This window comes from Mauremys mutica, chromosome 2 (assembly GCF_020497125.1).
Source record: "Mauremys mutica isolate MM-2020 ecotype Southern chromosome 2, ASM2049712v1, whole genome shotgun sequence".
NCBI classification, from domain to species: Eukaryota; Metazoa; Chordata; order Testudines; family Geoemydidae; genus Mauremys; species Mauremys mutica.
The window spans coordinates 118832778-118853070 of NC_059073.1; the positions used below are offsets into that span (position 1 = coordinate 118832778).

The 20293-nt window shown below is 42.4% G+C and overlaps 1 protein-coding gene across 1 annotated transcript in view; it reads right to left on the reverse strand.

Moving 5' to 3' along the window:
* Positions 1-20293, reverse strand: part of LOC123365305 (2,3-dehydroadipyl-CoA hydratase-like) — a 34784-nt gene that overhangs the window by 10882 nt on the left and 3609 nt on the right. The window contains 3 exon segments of the mRNA XM_045008036.1: positions 5631-5775; positions 9065-9162; positions 18265-18432. Of these exon segments, the coding sequence (XP_044863971.1) occupies positions 5631-5775; positions 9065-9162; positions 18265-18432 (411 nt within the window).

The window sequence follows — 20293 nt, forward strand, 5'->3', positions numbered from 1 at the left end:
TAAGCACAGGAAGCAGATTTATTTTTACAAGTCACTTTTCCGAACAGATCTGCACTTCAAGAAGTGATTTAATGTTGTTTACATGTTTATTAGAAATGTGCTGATGTTGTCAGGAACAATTCCCAAAGACCAGCGTTGAAAGATTTGCTTTTATACAGAATCTGTGTGACTAAGGCCCAGATCTACAAAGGGACTTAGCCGTTATCACACTGAACATCATAATCCCTAACTTTTAGGAAAAACCACAGGACCCACACTACTATTTATAAAGCTGATTTAGGTTCCTAAGTTCTCTATACAATGACTAGGGAGAGACAGGTACCTAAGACTGAGATCCACAAAGCCAGCTAGGCAAAGAGCCGCTTAAGCTAGCCAATGCAACATGCTAACCAGAGTGGGGTGTGCTAACCCCTGCCCCTCTCACAGAGAAAAGTGCCTAAGTCTGGGCAGCACTGGGTTCCTAGCTCTGCTTGTGATCCATGAACCACAGGAAGATAGGTGTTTGAATGCCTAAGTGGTGTGCAGGACCCAAAACAAAACATCGCGGGGGGGAGGAGAGAACCTCCCTTATAACCTTTAGCCTAGTGGACAGGGTATTCACCCTGGATATGTGAAATCTCCAATTCAAGTTCCTCCTCCCCCTGGATGTAGAATATTCCGAGGTAGGGGTTCCTTCACTCACCTTCTGACCTTGTTCTACTTTAATTAAATATTAATTGGGTCAGCAAAAGCATTGGAATGACGATAGCCTAGTGCACTCACTTGAAAGGTGGTCAATCCTTGTTCAAATCTCTTCTACTCCTCAGGAGGAGGTGGTACTTGAACCAGGGATCTTCCACATGCTGGGTGAATAGCCTAACCCTTAGGCTAAAGGTTGTAAGGGAGGGCCTCCTCACCCCCTGCTGTTTTTTGTGAACTCCCAAGGGGCCCAATCCAGTAGGCAACGACTGAGCATTGCTACCGGATCAAGCCCCCAGATGTGACTTAGGCAGCCAAACACCTATCTTCCCTGGTTTGTGAATTGCTCTTGGGGTTAGGCAGGAGGTGGGCGTTCAGATGCCAAGAGCAACGCTGCAGTGCACATGCCTAGAGACAAAAAATTAGGTGCCAAGTCAATTTTTGCACCTACTGGGTTAGGGGGCAAGCAGGAGTTTTAAGGATCACAGCGGTGCCTAAAAACAGGACTTGGGCACCTAAGTACCTTCATGGATTGCACCATAAATAATTATACACTTTGGCCCAATATACAGAAACCTAGAACTAGATACAGTAAAAGCTTTGTTATCCAGCATGTTGAGGAAATGGGGGGTGCCGGTAAGTAAAAAATTCCGGTTCACTAAGAGGGAGGGAATTTGGGTGTGGGAGGGGGCTGGGGGTTGGGGCACAGGAGGGGGTGCAGGGCATGGGCTCTGGGAGGGAGTTTGGGTGAGGGAGGGGGCTTGGGGCAGGGGGATGGGGATTGGGGCACAAGAGGGTTTTTGGGATGCCGGATCCAGGCGGTGCTCACCTCAGGCAGCTCCCCGCAAGCAGCGACATGTCCCTGCTGCTCCTAGGCAGAGGCACGACTAGGCAGCTCTGCGCGCTACCTCCACCCGCAGGCGCCGCCCCCATAGCTCCTACCGACCAACAGGAGCTGCAGCACCAGCGCTTGAGGCAGGGGCAGCGCACGGAGCCCCTGTGGCTGTTCCTCCGCCTCGGAGCAGCAGGGACATGTCGCCGCTTCCAGGGAGCCATGCAGAGCCAGGTAGGGAGCCTGCCAGCCCCGCACCAACCGGACTATAAACTGGACTTTCAATGAATATCAGAAATGCCGGTTTATAGAGCTTTCCAGTTGGTAAAGTGCCAGATAACACAGCTTTTACTGTACTTTGGATAGTTACAAACAGAAAGCCACCTGCCACTCCAAAACTCCCAAATGCAGCTTGATTAGGAGGGTAATTATATATATATTGTTAGAATTGGAACGCTATTCATGTTCTTCTATAGCCCCTCCATCACCATTGTAACTGAGGCCTGGTCTACACTAAAAGGTTAGATTGACCCAGCTCCTTCACTCAGAGATGTGAAAAATCCACATCCCTGAGCAACATAGTTAAGCCAACCTTATCCCTGGTCTACACAGCACTGGGTCAAAAGAAGAATTCTTCTGTCAGCCTAGCTAACACCTCTTGGGGAGGTGGATTAACTATGACGACGGGCGAACCCCTCCCATCAGCATAGGTAGTGTCTACACTGAAGTGCTGCAGCTGTGCCACTGTAGCATTTCAGTGAAGACAAGCCCTGAGTCTCACAAACATTAATGAAATTATCTTCACAACACCCGTGTGAAGTAGAGAAGTATTGTTATCTCTATTGTACAGATGGAGAACTGAGACACAGGAAGATTACGTAGCTTGTCCAACGTCACACAGGAAGTCTGTGGCAGAGTTAAGAATTGAACACAGGTTCTCCGAATCCCACACCAGTGCCCTAACTGTAAGTCTATTCTTCCTCCATAACCGGGTGCTCTCCCCTAACAGGTTCAAGATGTAACAGGATGTTGCCATATGAATTTATTTCTATGAAAGGTTTTTAAATATTCACATTTAGCTCAGACATCACCACCATATTTCTTCATGGAGATGCTCTAAACTGGTTTAATAAAAATCAGTCATGATCTGAAATGAACTAAAAGGAAAATTTGTTCCCAGATCTTTACAGCTACCATGTGGATAAGTGGTCAGGATCAAAGGATAGATTATATGACAACAGCAGCACATAAAGCAGATTTTAAGAGTGGTGTCTTCTCTCCAAAGACACAACACCCCCTCACTTAAAAAAAAAAAAAAAGGGCAAAAAAAAAAAAAAAAGCAAAGCACCACATGAAGCACTGTGTTCTCAAGTATTTAAAATGGGCCAAACTACAATAAGCATAATACTGCAGCAGATGCTAAAGAAGCATGGTGCAAGTGTGCTGCATTCCCCAGACATTCTTAGCACTGCTTTTTCTCTCACAGCAAGGGCCAAACTGTTACGGTAAACCATGCTATTACAAACGGTAGACCTCTATCATATTTCCCCTTAGTCGTCTCTTTTCCAAGCTGAAAAATCCCAATATTATTAATCTCTCCTCATATGGCAGCCGTTCCATATCCCAATCATTTTTGTTGCCCTTTTCTGAACCTTTTCCAACTCCAATATATCTTTTTTGAGATGGGGCGACCACATCTGCATGCAGTATTCAAGATGTGAGCCTACCATGGAGTTATATAGAGGCAACATGATATTTTCTATCTTATCTATCCATCCCTTTCTTAATGATTCCCAACATTCTGATAGCTTTTTTGACTGCTGCTACACATTGATTGGATATTCGCAGAGAACTATCCACAATGACTCCAACATCTCTCTCTCGAGTGGTAACAGCAAATTTAGACCCCATCATTTTATATATATAGTTAGGATTATGTTTTCCAATGTGCATTACTTTGCATTTATCGCCATTGAATTTCATGCGATTGTTGCCCAGTCACCCAGTTTTGTAAGATCCCTTTGTAGCTCTTTGCAGTCTGCTTTGGACTTAACTATCTTGAGTAGTTTTGTATCATCCGCAAATTTTGCCACCTCACTGTTTATCCCTTTTTCCAGATCATTTATGAATATGTTGACTAGGACTGGGCCAAGTACAGACCCTTGGAGGACACCACTATTTACCTCTCTCCATTCTGAAAACTGACCATTTATTCCTACCCTTTGTTTCCTATCTTTTAACCAGTTACCAATTCATTAGAGGACCTTCCCTCTTATCCAATGACAGCTTACTTTGCTTAAGAGCCTTTGGTGAGGGACCTTAGATTTTCTGAAAGCCTTTGATAAGTACACTATATTCACTGGATCCCCTGCTGTTAGAACCTGGTTATGCTACTGATACCATACATCCAAAAACGGGAAAATATATATATAAAATAATAGTTTCCAGTCTGGATACAGCATCTATTACTTGAATTTTAAGACAATATCTGTACAATTGATCACAATGTATGTGTTTATTAGCAGTAAATGCCAAATTGTACAAATTGTTATTAGTTATCCCTGGATAGCAAATAAGATGAAAATAAAGCATAATAGCAACTTTGGACCAAATTTTTAAAAAGGTATTTAGGCACTTAACTCCCACTGAAATCATTTCAGAAATCAATTTTATTTCAGTGGGAGTCAGGCTCCTAAATATATTTAAAAATCTAGCCCTTACTGACAATTTCAATTACACTGCAAGGACTATTTAATATAGTTTCCTTGCACCTGCTGTAGCACTTCAGTGTAGACCAGGGGTAGGCAAACTATGGCCCATGGTCCACATCCGGCCCGCCAGCCGATTTAATCTGGCCCTCGAGCTCCCACTTGGGAGCGGGGTCTGCGGCTTACCCAGCTCCACATGCTCCAGCTCTCCAGCTGGCCACTCCGTGTGCATGCACTCCAGCTCTCTGGGGGCCACTCCTCGTTCATGTGCTGCGGCTCCACACAGCTCCCAGAAGCAGCGGTATGTCCTCCCTCCAGCTCCTATGCATAGGGGCAGCCAGGGAGCTCCGCACGCTGCCTCTGCCCCAAGTGCCGACCCCCCCCAGCTCCCATTGGCTGGGAACTGCAGCCAATGGGAACTGCGGGGGCGATGCCTGCGGACATGGCAGCACACAGAGCCTCCTGGACACGCCTCTGTATAGGAGCCAGAGAGGGGGACACACCGTTGCTTCCAGGAGCTGCTTGAGGTAAGTGCTCCTGGAGTCTGCACTTCATAGCCCCTCCCATGTCCCAACCCCCTGCCCCAGCCCTGATCCCCCTCCCACCCTCCTGCACCCCTTGGTCCCAGCCCAGAGCACCCTCCTGCACTCTAAACCTCTCATCCCCAGCCCTACCCCAGAGCCTGCAGCCCCAGCCAGAGCCCTAACTCCCCACAAACCCTGCCCCAGCCCAGAGCCCCCTTCTGCACCCTGAACTCATTTCTGGCCCCACCCCAGAGCCCACACCCCCGGCCAGAGCCCTCACCCCCTCCACATCCCAACCCCAAATTTGTAAGCATTCATGGCCTGCCATACAATTTCCGTACCCAGATATGGCCCTCAGGCCAAAAAATTTGCCCACCCCTGGTGTAGACACTACCTTCACCAATGGGAGGGATTCTCCCATCAGTGTAGGTAATCCACCTCCCCAAGAGACAGTAGCTAGGTTAACGGAAGAATTCTTCTGTCGGCCTAGTACTGTCTACGCGGGGGGTTAGGTCGGCTTAACTACGTCACTCAGGAATGTGGATTTGTCACACCCCTGTAGCTATGGCAATGTAAGTTCCCAGTGTAGATAAGCCCTTAGTTGGCTAACAGTTTTCTCATTTCCAAACTTGTCTGTAACATTTGGCTATAAAGAAAGCAGACAAAGAGAAAGAGACCCCAAGGGATCAGGGCCCAATTATCAGCTCAATCTGTAACCATGTGCCTGCAAACTGTGTGCATATAAACTGGAAAATTGTGGGTCTATGTACCCAATTCACATATACAGATATAGGTTTCACACTTGCAAGAACTGGGAGTGCAATTCTAAAAGCATTTTTTAAAATCTGGTCTCTGCTATCTCTGTAGAGATTTTGTATGAAAACATACCAAAGCGTCTGCAGAACACTCCAAAAATGGCACTTTGCTCCACAACACGCAGGTCAGCCAAAAGAGAGAGCTCAAGACCCCCGGCCACTGCATATCCACTTACTGCAGCAATCACTGGTTTGGAAAACTTTATTCGGGAAGGACCCTATCAAAATAAAAGATATATTAATACAGTCATACCACAGTGTACATACCAAAGACCCAATCCTGCAAACACTGTTGGATGTACTGCTTAATATAGGATGGAGGTTTATTGACTTCAGCAGCACTATGCCTTGTAATAAGCGTTTACAGAATTGGGCCATATCTAGGATGGTTGCAACCAGCACATCAGCTAATGCACCCATATATACTAACTTTGGTTTATTATCTTGTTTTGCTGTGATCAATTTACATTTTTATGATTACAGTCTACTCAGTTTATTAAGGATTGCTTTACCAGGCTATATCTCTGGATACCTAATTAGCCTAATGACTGCTGTTTAATCAGGACAGCAGTAGGAAAAATTAATAAGACATTTGTCCAGTGCCAGTGAGTTAAACTGGTGTTAAAGCAGATGTTCACAGTAGTGAAATTCTAAGCTGCAGTCACAGAAGTTGTCCTGTATAGATTATGTAAAGATGCAAACCAAATGATGACCTTAGATACATCTGTACCACTCCATGGTCTTCCAGGCTTTACCTTAAATTTGAGCATGTACCACTGAGGCATAATATGAAGGCAAAAAGGTTATACAGGTGCAGCCAAGGGCACAATTTGGCTAACAGAACCTTTATTACTGGTTATGATGTGCATGGTAGAAAGAACCCAGTTATACTTTCAGAGCCCATGTTGAATTTTTAGGGCTGACAGTAAGAAAGACATTTTACTTGTCAGCTGAGCAAGTTTTGATATCAGGGAGACAGTACACATGAAAGGAAGGAAATTCACTTTCATCCTTGATTTGTTTCGAATGTGTTCAAATTTCATGGTATACACTGCAATCATATAAGATTTGAATGCCATAATTATGCATATTAGGACTGTATTAAGGATCAAGCATCAGTAATTTAGAAAAGTAGTCAGTTTGCTAACAGACCAAATGTAACCCACGGCTGTTAGTGTTAATACAAAGGCATGCCTCAGAGACTACTGGGCTCAGCAAGTGAAAGACAGAGGACTGCGTACTGTGACCTATTGCTTCTGTGGCTATCTTTTAAAAACATGTTGCACCTAAACCACATCTTTCATCAGAGGACCTCAAACTCCTTTAGAAGGGCTAATAAGTTTTGTTATTTATATTATAAAGATGGAGAAATTAAGGCACAGTTAAATAAGCTATTCACCCACTCAAATCACTACTCTTTCATGAACACAACAATTCAAACAGCAGGATTATTTTGCTTGTATATGTTGAGTCTCAGACAAGATTCTCAAAAAGACTCTAGAATAACAACTTTCAGGAAGAAAAGATTTCATTCTATTTGAGTTATACACCCTCATCTGTCAAATGCTAAATAAATTTACAGATATGAGAAGCAGCAGCAAACTTCAGACAGGAATATGCACTACTCTATCCAGTGAGACTGATACCTTGATTTTGTCTCAACTGGAGAAGCCTAGTAACTTTATTGACCTTCATACTACCTAAGATAAGAACAAAACTGACTCAATGTATGGTTTATGAATTCTGATACCCAAGTATCTAATTCAACATTTTGTTTTCTGAGACTACGGATTTTATCAATACATCACCATTAATGTACTTCTGGCAAATGTGCTGTACCTGGAAACACATACCGTACATACTCGTTCATAAGCCGAATTTATTTAGTAAAAAAGGGAAGCACCAGAGAAGAGGGTCGGTTTATGAACGAGTATAGAGAGGGAGAGGTGGGGCACAGCCCCTCCCCCCACCATAGGGAGCAAGGAGAGCCAGAAGGGAAGAGGAGGGACCAGAGTCTCTCCGCTTCTGGCCATGCTGCTCTCCCCATAGCCTCTGAAGCAGCTGCGGCTGTGCCGCTCAGCCCCACCCCCCCAGAACAGGGTGTGGCCGTGCCGCCCAGCCCGCCAGAGCATGCTGCAGCCACGCTACCCAGTCTGGCCCGCCTGGCCCTCCCCAGATAAGGTGGGAAGGGATGAGATGGGGATAGTGTGGGGGTCCCAGGCTAGGGTTGGGTCATGTAGGGGATGGTCACAGGGGTTACTCCCCTGACCCCCCACTCCCCCCCTCCCAACCCCCCCCACACACATTTCCCCACCAGTTGCTGTCCCGGCCCGTTGGGGTAAGCAGCTGGTGTGCTGGGACACTTTGTTTACTTAGGTCTACCTCTGTGCCTGCAGACGCTCGAGGTAAACAAATCATCTTGGCCCACCAGTGGCTTATCTGGATGGCCCGGGAGCCAAAGTTTGCTGACCCCTGAATTATAGGGTCGGCTTATGAATGGGTCATAAAAATTTTCCATTTTTACTTATCCATCTTGGGGGAGGGGGTCAGCTTATAAACGAACCGGCTTATTATCAAGTATATATGGTAAGTCTCTGAGTGCCCATATAAAGTGATGTTCAAAGCATTGAGCACAGCCATCTAACATACTGAAAATAAAACACTTACCTAACACATCCACCTTACAAGTGGTCCATCTCTAGCAAACCTCCCTGGTGTACCTGAAGTTCTTATGTTTTCATATGTACCACTCCCCCACCACCAGCCACAGCAAGTACGAATATAAAGATATTCATTTTTAGGAGGCAGAATGCTTATGAAGTCAGAAGAATCTGTCTGTTTCTGAGCAAAACTGTGAACTTCTGCACCAAAGTCTTCATGGTAGAGATACCATGCAAATGGAGAATGACTGGGATCATATTAACATTGGTGAAAATCCAGCTTTCCAGACATGACTCAAGTACCTACATATGACACTGGGCCAAAGTTTTCTTTACCAAAAAATGTTTGATATACCATGCTGGAAAATTGTTAATAGTAGATCTGTGTATACTGTCTATCCCTCAACGGTCTCTGCCTACTGGATTTTCATTTGAACTACAAACGACCCTGTGCACACAATCATGTAATTCATATTTATATAAACAGAGGGTACAGTACATATAATTTCCAAGATGTCTGGGGGGGTGATGCATCATAACTCAACTCCTACTTTTCATTTGGGGAAACAATCCCATTTGATTTTAGTTAACTTCAAAGAAGACAAGTATTTTTTCCTGTTTTTGGTGTCTGCAAGTTAACAGAAATTTGTCACTTGTTTCCATAAATCAAGATTTTAAAGTTTTCTTGTTTGTTAAAAACAAAACAGCTGCCTCTCACACATATAGCAAAACAACTGAAACACAATGATATGGTCCTGCAGCAATTTCAAGCCACGAAAATTGACTTTAGTTTCACTGAATTGCAAAAACCTCTCCATGCTGCACAGTTCTCTTTCCAAGTACGTACCATGGGACCAGGACCTTTGGTGACATCTTGTTCCAATTTTATTGCGGTTGGGTTGTGGGCCAGCTCTTTCAAATCATAACCAGCACAGAAATTACCTCCTACAAAACACCGCAAAAATTAGACTCCGCAGTGATGAATTCAGGAAAGCATCAGTGTGGGGTCAGTGGAGCTCCAAATACTCACATTTTTTCCTTGAGGTCTGTCCAAGAGCTGCTTTTGGGGTGGCTCAAGGGACCATTTTCTTTTATTCAGAAGCTTATTTCACCCTGAAAGCCATGCTGAAAGTGTGCATCAGACAATTTTTACACACATCTAAGGAACAGCTCTGGATCAGAAAATGTATACATATATCTCAGACAAACATCATATCTATATTTCTGTCCAGCCATTTAGTGACAGCAGCATTTCGCTACAACTTTCAAATGGGATTATTGATAGTGAAAGTGCAGTCACACCTACTGTCAAAGGTGCATGAAAATTTCCATTCTCAAGGGGTCATTTTCAGCTCCCTACCCAGTGAAGCTGGTTTCAGGGCACATTGTGCCAGACCAAAGTGGCATATAATGTACAGTAGATCCATCCAGTTTTATGAGAGACACTTAGGCCCAGATCCACAAAAGTACTTAGTCCCTTAACTTCCACTGATTTCAATGGAATTTAGGAGCCTAAATAGCTTTCTGGATCTAGGTTCTTCATTTATTCTACCTTTAAATTTTTCTGATTCATTTTGAAGTTAATATTGTTGTCAAGTGTAAGACTTAATGGAGTCCTGGTCCATGACTAGGGCTCATATCTCCTAGGGTGGTACAAAAAATAATAATTATTGTTATTATTACAGACATAGGGCCAGATCTTCAGCTGACACTAATTGGTATAGATTAATTGAAATCAGTATAGTTGTACCAATTTACACCAGCTAAAGATCTGACTCATAAATTTTAATGATATCTCAGCAGGAAGTAGCTCTTCCATTATACCTGTCTTTTTCAGTTGTATAAAGGTAAGTCAATGAAGACAAAGGATCTGATTCTTGTTTATACTAATGTCCCTTTTCATCACTCTGGTAGCACAAAAGGGCCTTGAAGTGGGTGTAAAGCATATCTAAGATGGCAGAAGAAAAAAGCTGTATGATATTCTGAGAAATTTGCAAAACAATGTAAGGCCCAACAGTACCCACTGCCTGAAAGGCTACAACATGCTAAATGTGTCCATAAGATTGTACTTTTAAAAAGACATTGAACCATTTGTTTGAAAGCTAGTGGCTGTCATATTTTAAAATATTAACATGCGCAAAAGGAGCAGAGTAAAAAATTGTCCAGGCAGCCTTAATTTTACCATCTCACAACCTGAGTGCTTCCCTTTGGGCTCTCAACATTCTTTTAATGTCATTGTTTCTATTGACTAGACTACAGCTCAACTGGGTACTGTTGAGTTACATCACGAATGAGGTGGAAAGACTTCTTAATACACCTCTACCCAGATATAACACTGTCCTCGAGAGCCACAAAATATTACTGCGTTATAGGTGAAACCGCGTTATATCAAACTTGCTTTGATCCCCTGGAGCACGCAGCCCCGCCCCCCGGAGCACTGCTTTACCACGTTATATCCGAATTCGTGTTATATCAGGTCGCATTATATCGGGGTAGAGGTGTAGTAATGTAGGTTGATTCTCCAAATAGTTTATTTCCTTCACAGAGGCACATTATTTGGATAAGCACATGTATCAATACATGGGATGTGGGATCCATGAAACATAGACTTAGAAAGCTTTAGTATGCATTTCAACATCCATCTCAAGCAAACAGTTCTTTTTCAAGAATTGGGCTATCACCACCAACTCAGGACCATATCCTCATCCAGTCCTCTATTAATGTCAATGGAGCTACAGCAATATTCAGCAGTTGAGAATCGGTCCCTCAGGTTTGTGGACTGAGATTTGAATTTAAGATCTAAAGCAACGAGGAGGAGGGAGACTATGAGTGTGTGGAAAAGAAACTTGTCAAAGAACTTCATTTACTGATAAATCAGCTTGTTTCTCTTTAATGGGATCACTTCTACGAATCCCATCTGTTATCAACAGTAAAGCAACACAGGGAGAGAATGGACACAGATGTTCTGAATTGCTCTGTGGAAAAAGTGTCCATGCCAGGCAGCAATGCCTACAGAAAGCAGAAAGGGGGGAGTTTAGGTAGCAGGTCTCCTGATTCAAAGTGGCTATGAAAATTCAAATAATAAACAACAACAGTAAGAGAGATGACATCTCACATGAACAGCAGACCACAATTTGGGAATGTGGGCTACAAACAGCAGGTCCAGTTGATGAAAAAAGAACAGGTTTAGGGTGAGGCTGAAGTCTCTTTTTATTTTATGAAGAATGACTTCACCAATGGACAAATGATGTCAGGGAACAAAAGCAGATAAAGGGCTTAATTGTGCCTTATCGGCACAGCCCTGCATTGGGAGGGCACTGCAGAGCCACACTGCCCCAGAGAGAACACCCAAGAGGTATTTGCCTCAGAAATAACATTCTTCCTGTGTGTACAGAGATAGCATGTATGCTGCTATACACGCTATAGGGAGCTCCCATAGTCAGTGTGCAGGGATACAGTCAAGACCCTGCCTAGTCCCTGTACCCTCTGGGGCAGCATGTACACTGCGAGTAAGGATGGAGCAATCTTATCACTCCCCTAAGCACAGGGAGTGCAATTTAGGTTGGGCCTTGCCAGGGTAGTGGAAGAGTGGGGAGAGGATATTTGTGGTCTCACTCACACTGTGCACTCACATAAGGCCGGGCAGAATTTGCCCTTTAATTTTGAGATGACTTTGTTGGAACTCCAAAACCTCTTTGGTAACGAATCTGGAAGGAAGAGAGAAAAAGATAGGCAATAGTGTGATGATCTCTTGATAACATTCAATAATCTAATTGAACAAGATGAACTAAGGTAGCGTTTCCCTTACAAGAAAGTGGTTAACGCAGAAGCCTGAAAGGAGGAAAATATAGGAACTCAGGATGTAAGTTAGATCCCAAGGAAGGGTTAGACACCTGACTAATAAATGAATATGGAGAAGCTCTCATGAAGGCAGTTATTGTGAGATATGAGAAAGGAGCAGTTACTGAATGTGAAAAGTCAACAACTACTGTAGAAACACATATTGCTACTCAAAATCCAGACTGAGCTATGGTTAGAAGATAACTAAGAATGACATTTTCATAAGTGCTATATTCACCTAGGAGTTACACAACACACTGACACAAAATTAAACTCTCTCTTTGTTCAAATTAGCTGTGTGAATGAGATGAAGGAAATATCAAGTCTAGGAATCTAAAAGAAATCCATGTCAGAAAATGAACTCTTGGGAGAAAGGTTTCATACAGGTTTGAATCAAACAATCCATGTTCTGGTTGAGGAAATCTCCCAAATCACGGCTGTAGAAGCATGACCCTGAATATGAATTAAAGCCCTTTCTGCAAAAGCCAGATAACAGTGTTTAACAGCTGTGGTTAAGCAGGTTTTAAAAATGGTTGTGGCTGAACTGGGCTGTAAGCCAGTTTGGCCAGCCAGTGTGGATTGGACCCAATTATACTAAAACTAGGTTAAAACATATGTTCTAGCCACAACCTCTAAACTTTCTGTAAGATTCCTCCAAGGGATGCTGCAAAACCAATTTCTGTTTTATGGTCCAAATCATTAGTCAATGCAATAGCATGTAATAGTGGGTATTAAATACTCTTAACATAAACCAAATGAGTGTCATTAGCTCTCCAACACTTTATCCAATAAAATAGTTTATGTGAAGCTGTGTAAGTTAAGCATCTCCATGACAATTTTCAAAACACATTTAATATTGGGGAGATGAATAATGAAGATAAATAAGTTCAAAGTAATTTTGTTTTAAAAATTAACCTCCGTTAATGGGTATGAGGAACAAGAACAACTCTGCTATGAATGCTGAAAGAGACCCTGAAAGGTCTCCCAAGACTGTCTCCCAAGACAAAAATCATTTGTGAATGAGACACAAGGACAGCTTTCTGCAGTGCAGTATGACAAGTTATTGCACTCAGAGCTATATTAATACAGTAGTGTTTAGAGTTTGGTAGTGTAGTCCTGTTTGCATCTCAGTTTTCAAACAAACAAGAGAAAACATCAAGTTACTTCAGAATACATCATCAGCTTTTACCTATCGCAGATCAAAGTTCTTTGGGGGAAAGAGAGGGCGACACTGGTGGTGTTCACTATTCCAGAAATGGACACTAAAGAAAAAAATCTCTACCCTGCACCAACTCTCCTGGTCTTAGTTCTATGGGGGCAGAGGGCAGGAGAGAGAAGAAGATCCTCTCACAGCTGTGAGCAGCAACTAAACTACTTCATGCCCACCACTGCAATCTCAAAGCTACCATAACCTCTGCAGCACAAACTCCCTTAAGAAAGCCCAGTAGATCCGTGTAGCCAGGGATCAACTAGCAAACCTCCTACTCCTTCCCTGTGTGCTGGGGCACAGTGTGCTTCCAGGAAGATTGGCTTTGTAAGGCACAAGAGGTTCATGTCCATGGCATGGAGCCCTGCCTCGCTCCAGCCCCGGGGAACCACGCAAGTCCCACTGCAGGCAGGCCACTCCACCTCCTCAAAGGAGTGTGTGGGAAGAATTTGCCTTTATGTCACCTAATACAATACACATTATTCCTATATTTAAATCTGAGGTTCTGTGAAGAGCAGCAAGGCCACCTAATCTCAGATAGGTGCCCGGAGGCCACAAGTTGCATATTTACAATCATTTGGGCTGTGGCAAGACTAGACAGTGGTATCATATGCTAGCTGAGATTATGAAATAGCTTCTTAAAAAGTAAACATAGAAATAAAAATCTTTTGATGGTGAAAGAAAATGGTCTTTTAGCGCTGAAGATCCTGGTCTAATATCAGCATTACACTGACTTTTTAGTAACCCTCCATATTCTCTTCCTTTGCGGATGCCAATGTTATGATTAAACACTGAATAAAGGCTGCATTCTATAAGGATGTGTCATTTAAAAGAAAGTGAAGACAAAGTAAACAAGAATTCACTTCCAGGGTTCTCACCGGTGCATGCCAAAAACCTATTTGCCCTTCCACCCCCTCCACTTCCTTATCACTGAAAGCGTGCCTCCTCCACACAGCTTCCCACAGCCGAAAGAGTGAAATCAGACCATTTCTTGCATGACTGCGGTATCATTACTGCAGAGTGCTGGAAGCAGTAGAAAGCACTGCTGCCCGCTGCTTCACCATGATGAAAATCAAAACATTGCAGCCCACCACATCTACTTTAATATTCCACTGTACAATGGACAGAAATCCCTTGTTGTCTCTAAAACATAAAAGGCCACAGAGCAAGAATCTCCCTGATAGAGTTTAACAGGTAGAATCACGGTACGAAGCTGCAAAATTCAATGTTCTAATTCTCTCTGTTAAGTCAGTTAGGGTGGCATAAGTAACTCATGCATATGTGCTGGGGATGTAAAGCTTTGAAATATACATACAACTTTCCTTTTTTTTTTTAAGTCTACAACACATTCTGTAATTTTCCCAGGACTTCAGTAATACGATTGACTCCAGCCTAGCACCTCTTTTATATTTGAATAAGAACTGTCATGTATTAATATTAAAGTATGTATTAGCATTGTTAGCATGTATTCTGTATGTATTTAGTATTATGAAGTCAAATGATCATCAGTCTGGAGACAGGGGACAGGGTAAAAACAAACAAACAAACAAACAAAACCCTAGGGTGAAGTTTTCAAAAGTGACTTGTGATTCTGGGTGCCTCAATTTTTGGGTGCCTGACTTTCAATACTTTAAAGGGGCTTGATTTTCAGAAAGTGGGCTCAGCACTTTCCGAAAGCTAAGACCCTTTATGATATCTCAATTTTGGGCACCTGAAGTTTGAAGCACCAACAATAATAATAATAATCACAAGTCACTTTTAAAAATCTTGTTTTTTCAGAAGACACCAGAAAGACAAGGAATATAAGTGTTTGCCTGTAATACGTGGTAGCACCCAGTGATAGGACAGTCATTGCTTTTGTGCTGATAGTTGGTTTGGGAGTTAGGATGCTGAGTGAGAGGAATCATATAAAGGCAGACTGAGAAGTGAGAAGAGTGAGGTTAGAGAAACTATGAGATGTACAAACAGAGCCAATAAACCAAAGTCATACCCTCTGTAACTCTTCTGAAATCAGTGAAGTTACACCAGGGGTGAATTTGGCCCAGTGAGTTTTTCTTGTAGTGAATAAGAGAGAGTTTTCTTGTAAAATGAGTGAGTCTGTTCTTGCTGAACCATACACATCTAAGAGCTCAATCATTACATACACTAGCATAAATTAAATAAATACACCTCTACCTCGATATAACGCTGTCCTTGGGAGCCAAAAAATCTTACCGCATTATAGGTGAAACCATGTTGCATTGAACTTGCTTTGATCCACCAGAGTGCGCAGCCCCCCCGGAGCACTGCTTTACCACGTTATATCCGAATTCGTGTTATATCGAGGTAGCGGTGTACCAAAGAGAAGTCCACAAGCCCAGTTGCCTTTGATAACTCATTCCTGGAAGACTGAATGTCATTGATTAAAAACTTAGTGGATCCGGGCCAGAGATGAGAGATTAAGTTCAAGAAAATACAAACTAATGAACTCAGCCAGCGAAATCTTATTATAGGCCCATGTCAAAGTGAAGGCTAATCTAGGAAACTACCTGATTGTCACACTTTTCCAAACCAATCTCCAAATACAAAACTCTAATGGCAGGTTGGGTATTTGACCTGTTCCTCCCCTGAGAAAAATAAATGTCTTCACTTAAAAATGAGACACTGTTTTTATTTGGCCTCTTCTTATTTTGCTACCTCCATTTGACAGTTCACACAAGTATTTTCATATACTCTTTGAAGTTTAGGGTGGGGTTGTTTTTTTCCCCAAGTGCTGGATTTTATGTCTCAGTCATCCTAAATTCAACTGCAGCACTTCCAAGATAAATGAATAAAGCAAGAAAAAACTGCACACGCATCTTAAATAATATGCATGTTCTCATTTCTTGTTTTGATTTTCAAATACATGTTCCTTGTCTTACCCTAGTCTGTGGGCACAATAAGTCATTTGTATTGGGAAAAATAAGTCGTCTTTTTTTTTTGGTCACCTAGAGTAGAATAGTCTCAAATATAAAAGATTTCTCAAAAGTCACACAACACCTGAGCAGTATAATTACAGCAAAAAACCTCCAACAGCCAGATTCTCAGTTAATGAAAATCAGTGGAGTTATGTTGATTTATACCAGCTGGGTATTTGACCCTCAAGCATAATTGTCATGATATTATACATATTTCAAAGAACAAAAACAGGAATTTGTCTCTAGAGTTTCTTATTAGCTTATAAACAACTATTACTCAAGGACATATTTTACAACAAGCATCAAATGAATTCAGTTAGTTGTATCTAAAATATTTTACCTCTTCATAACTTTAAGTTCAGTGTATAAGTGAACATGTACATTGACACAGTCAAGAAAGCATGAGTAATAAAGCCTAGCAGCATCTGGGAACAGCTGCTATTTTGCTGAAAAGACAGCAATATAAACAGTGATGTTTATTAGAGAAAAGAGACTCTGACCAAAATCAGGTTATAATTAACCACTTCACTGCCTGTGAAGGTATACCATTGCCAAAATGTTCAACAGTGGTCATTTATTTTGGGTTCCTCCATTTTTGAATGCCAAGCCTGAGACAACTTCGGACTGATTTTCCAAAGTGTTGAGTATTCACAGCTCCTCTGGAAGTCAGCATGAGCATCAGAGGTGTGAGCAGCACCTCTCAAGTTCATGACCAACATTTCTCAAGCTGGGCACACAAAATACGAGGCATCCAAAAAAATCAGTGTCCACTTCACTGTCTGTGAAAGTATAACATGAGTCCCAAAAAAAATTTTTTTTTCATACTTGTGAGTCTGTAGGAGCAGGACCCTAATTAACTTTGATCCTGCAAACATTTTACATACAAGTTATTCATGGGCATAAAGTTACTCACGTTTGCAAGTGTTTGCAGAATCATGCTTTTGGATGTAAATCATACTTCACTAATCATTTATTCAGTCGTGTGTTTGGATTGATAAGGAGACATGCATGGGTTAAATAAACTCAAGAAGGCTTTTTCATCACCTACTATTCAAACAAGTTAGAGCCGTGTACCAGACCTCTTTGTAGAAATTAATATTCCATTTTTTTCAGAACTGTAGAAAATTAATCTCAGGAGAGAGAATAGCCTTGTGACAGTTTGCGGAATATGTTTGGGTCAACATATAAATCCCTAGTATCATTTATGGTTGTAACAGCCATTGTGAATTAGATCATTCATTTGGTGGCAGGAACCTGGCATGAAGTGAACAAACTATGTCTGGAGAAGTCAAATAGGGCCATCAACAACTGAATAGCTTTGCCCTGAATGGCCAATGGAGGTTGTTGCAAGCAGAACCACTGAATTTTAAAAACTCTTTGCCTAGCAAGCCTTGGGGGATTGGGGCATAGAAAAGCCCCGGCACAAGGACAGAAAAAGAAAAGATGTTACAGATTGTTTTTTAAAAAGAGATGAGCACTTTGGGCAAGACAGTCAGCCTGTCATAAGAAATAGAGGACACAGCTGGAGAAGTGGGCACAGAACAGGCTTTCCCTTCCCACAAAGAAACTGACCAAAACCCTAAAAATTCTCAGAAGCAGTGAGGACTCTTGCCTCTGGGGGGCAGGAGAGGAATTGCATTAATGTGTTTATTGTTTTGCCTGTAATTCTGCTGTGCTGTCTATGAGTAAAGTATATGTGTTTAAGAAGTTTCTTTATAAAGTCTGTGTTCCCTACTTTAACTGCCACGTGTTCCCAAAGAGTTAAACTATAAATTAGAGCTATGAGGAAACCATGCACAGACAGCAGGGGAGTTTCAGCACTAGTCTTTAGGCTGAGGGCAACTACATTGAGGAGTCCCACATCCCAAGAAGAGGGCCAGACAGGGAGTCTGCATGCCAGGAGCATGCCCTAGAGGCTCAGTCAGACAGTGACTGGACTCTGTCCAGACCCAGATGGCTGGAAAGCATGTTGGATTCAAATGTTGGGTCTAATTATAACAGCCTGGTGACCACCCACTGAGGGGGGGTGGGGAGGATTCCAGCCAGGGCTATAACAAATCTCACCTATTCCGTGAAGTACAGCAACAGTTAGTGAGGTATCATCTTCAAATGAGGTGAATGCCTGAAGAAGCATTGCTGCAGTCTCCTGATTCACAGCATTCCGGGCTTCTGGCCTGTTAATCCCAATTGTCATGATGGTTCCATGTCTTTCAGTGACTACATTTTTCTTCCCTGTGTGGGGGAGAAGAAAAACAATCAGTGTAAAAGTACACTTACATTCTTTTTAGTAAGTCATTAATACATTAAAAAGGGGGTCTGAAAGGCTTAAAATGTTTTATTATTAGACAACAGAGACATTTAAAATAAACAGAGGTAAATCCAACATATTATTTTTACCACTTACATCATTCCTTCATGAACATTTTTAAACATTTTAATATATAGTATCTTTGCCAGGCTTGTATTTAAGCAACAGTAAATAAGGACAGAAGATATTTCCCGAGAATTAATAACAAAGACCAGCTGTGAAGAGCGGACAGTCTCATGCACAGCTGGGGCATCACTCTTCTGGGTGAAATGCGCTGTGGTATCATTGTTATTGCTAAAAAATGAAGGAAAAAAGTTATTTTTAAATGCAAGAGATAGTTTCAACTGGTATTGGAGGTACAAGAAATTTCTACAGAATTAATGTTAAGTAAAGCAGGCAATCAGGTTGCTTAAAACAGCCCTCAGTAACCCATTTTACAATAAACATTAACTTCTAATTAGATAACTAACGAGATTAATTGTTGAAAGTAGTAAATAATCATGACAGGTTTCAGAGTAGCAGCCGTGTTAGTCTGTATCCGCAAAGAGAACAGGAGTATTTGTGGCACCTTAGAGACTAACAAATTTATTTGAGCATAAGCTTTCGTGAGCTACAGCCCACTTCTTCGGATGCATAGAATGGAACATATATTGAGGAGATATATATACACATACAGACAGGGCCGGCTCCAGGCACCAGCATTCCAAGCTGGTGCTTGAGGCGGCAATCTGCAAAGGGTGGCAGTCCCTGTTGTTTTGCCCCCAAGCAGCGCACCGAATTGCCGCTGCGGACGGCGGGGGCAGTCCGTGTGCCCTTAGGGCGGCACGCGCGTTTCCGTTGTGGCGGCAATTCAGTGCGCTGCTTGGGGAGGCGAAAATTGTAGAGTCGGCCCTGCATACAGAGAGCATGAAAAGGTGGGAGTTGTCTTACCAACTCTTGACGACTGCCACCTTTTCATGCTCTCTGTATGTGTATATATATCCCCTCAATATATGTTCCATTCCATGCATCCGAAGTGGGCTGTAGCCCACGAAAGCTTATGCTCAAATAAATTTGTTAGTCTCTAAGGTGCCACAAGTACTCTTGTAAATAATCATATTTATCTCAAGATACAGTAACTCTCTCTTTCTACCAAAATAGGAAACCAAGGGGTCCAATTCCGCTCTCAGTGTAAGAAGTTGGATTATTTACTCTCTGGGGTTTCTTCTAAGTGTGCGTACTGTACTCAGTACAATGGGGTCTCAGTCGTAGCTGGGGATTCTAGGCACTGCATGAATTTACAACGAGATATTCCAGAACAGCAGCAATGAAACTAAGCGCAGAATTTGGCTCAGTACCTGTAATTTTACATATATTCTAAATATTTTCATCGTATGTAACTGAAAATGTGAGTTTTTCCTTTAAAGCAGTAGTCTATACTCTATTGTTGGCGTTTCTGTAGCAAGTTGATTTTTTTACGGGGTGGAGTTGCTAGCCCCACGCCCAACCCTCCTCCTTTACCCTGACTTGGGACAGGCAGATGGCCCCAAAGGATCTTTGAGAAGATATGGGAAGAAGAAGTGATTCCGGCTGACTGGAAAGAGGGATATCTCATCAAAATCCCCAAGAAAGGAGATCTCAGCAACTGTGCCAACTATAGAGGAATCACACTCCTGTCGGTGCCAGGGAAGGTCTTCAACCGAGTCCTCTTAGAGAGAATGAAGGTTGCCGTCGATCCACAGCTACGAGATGAACAGGCAGGTTTCCGGCAGAACAGATCATACACGGACCAGATAGCAACGCTCC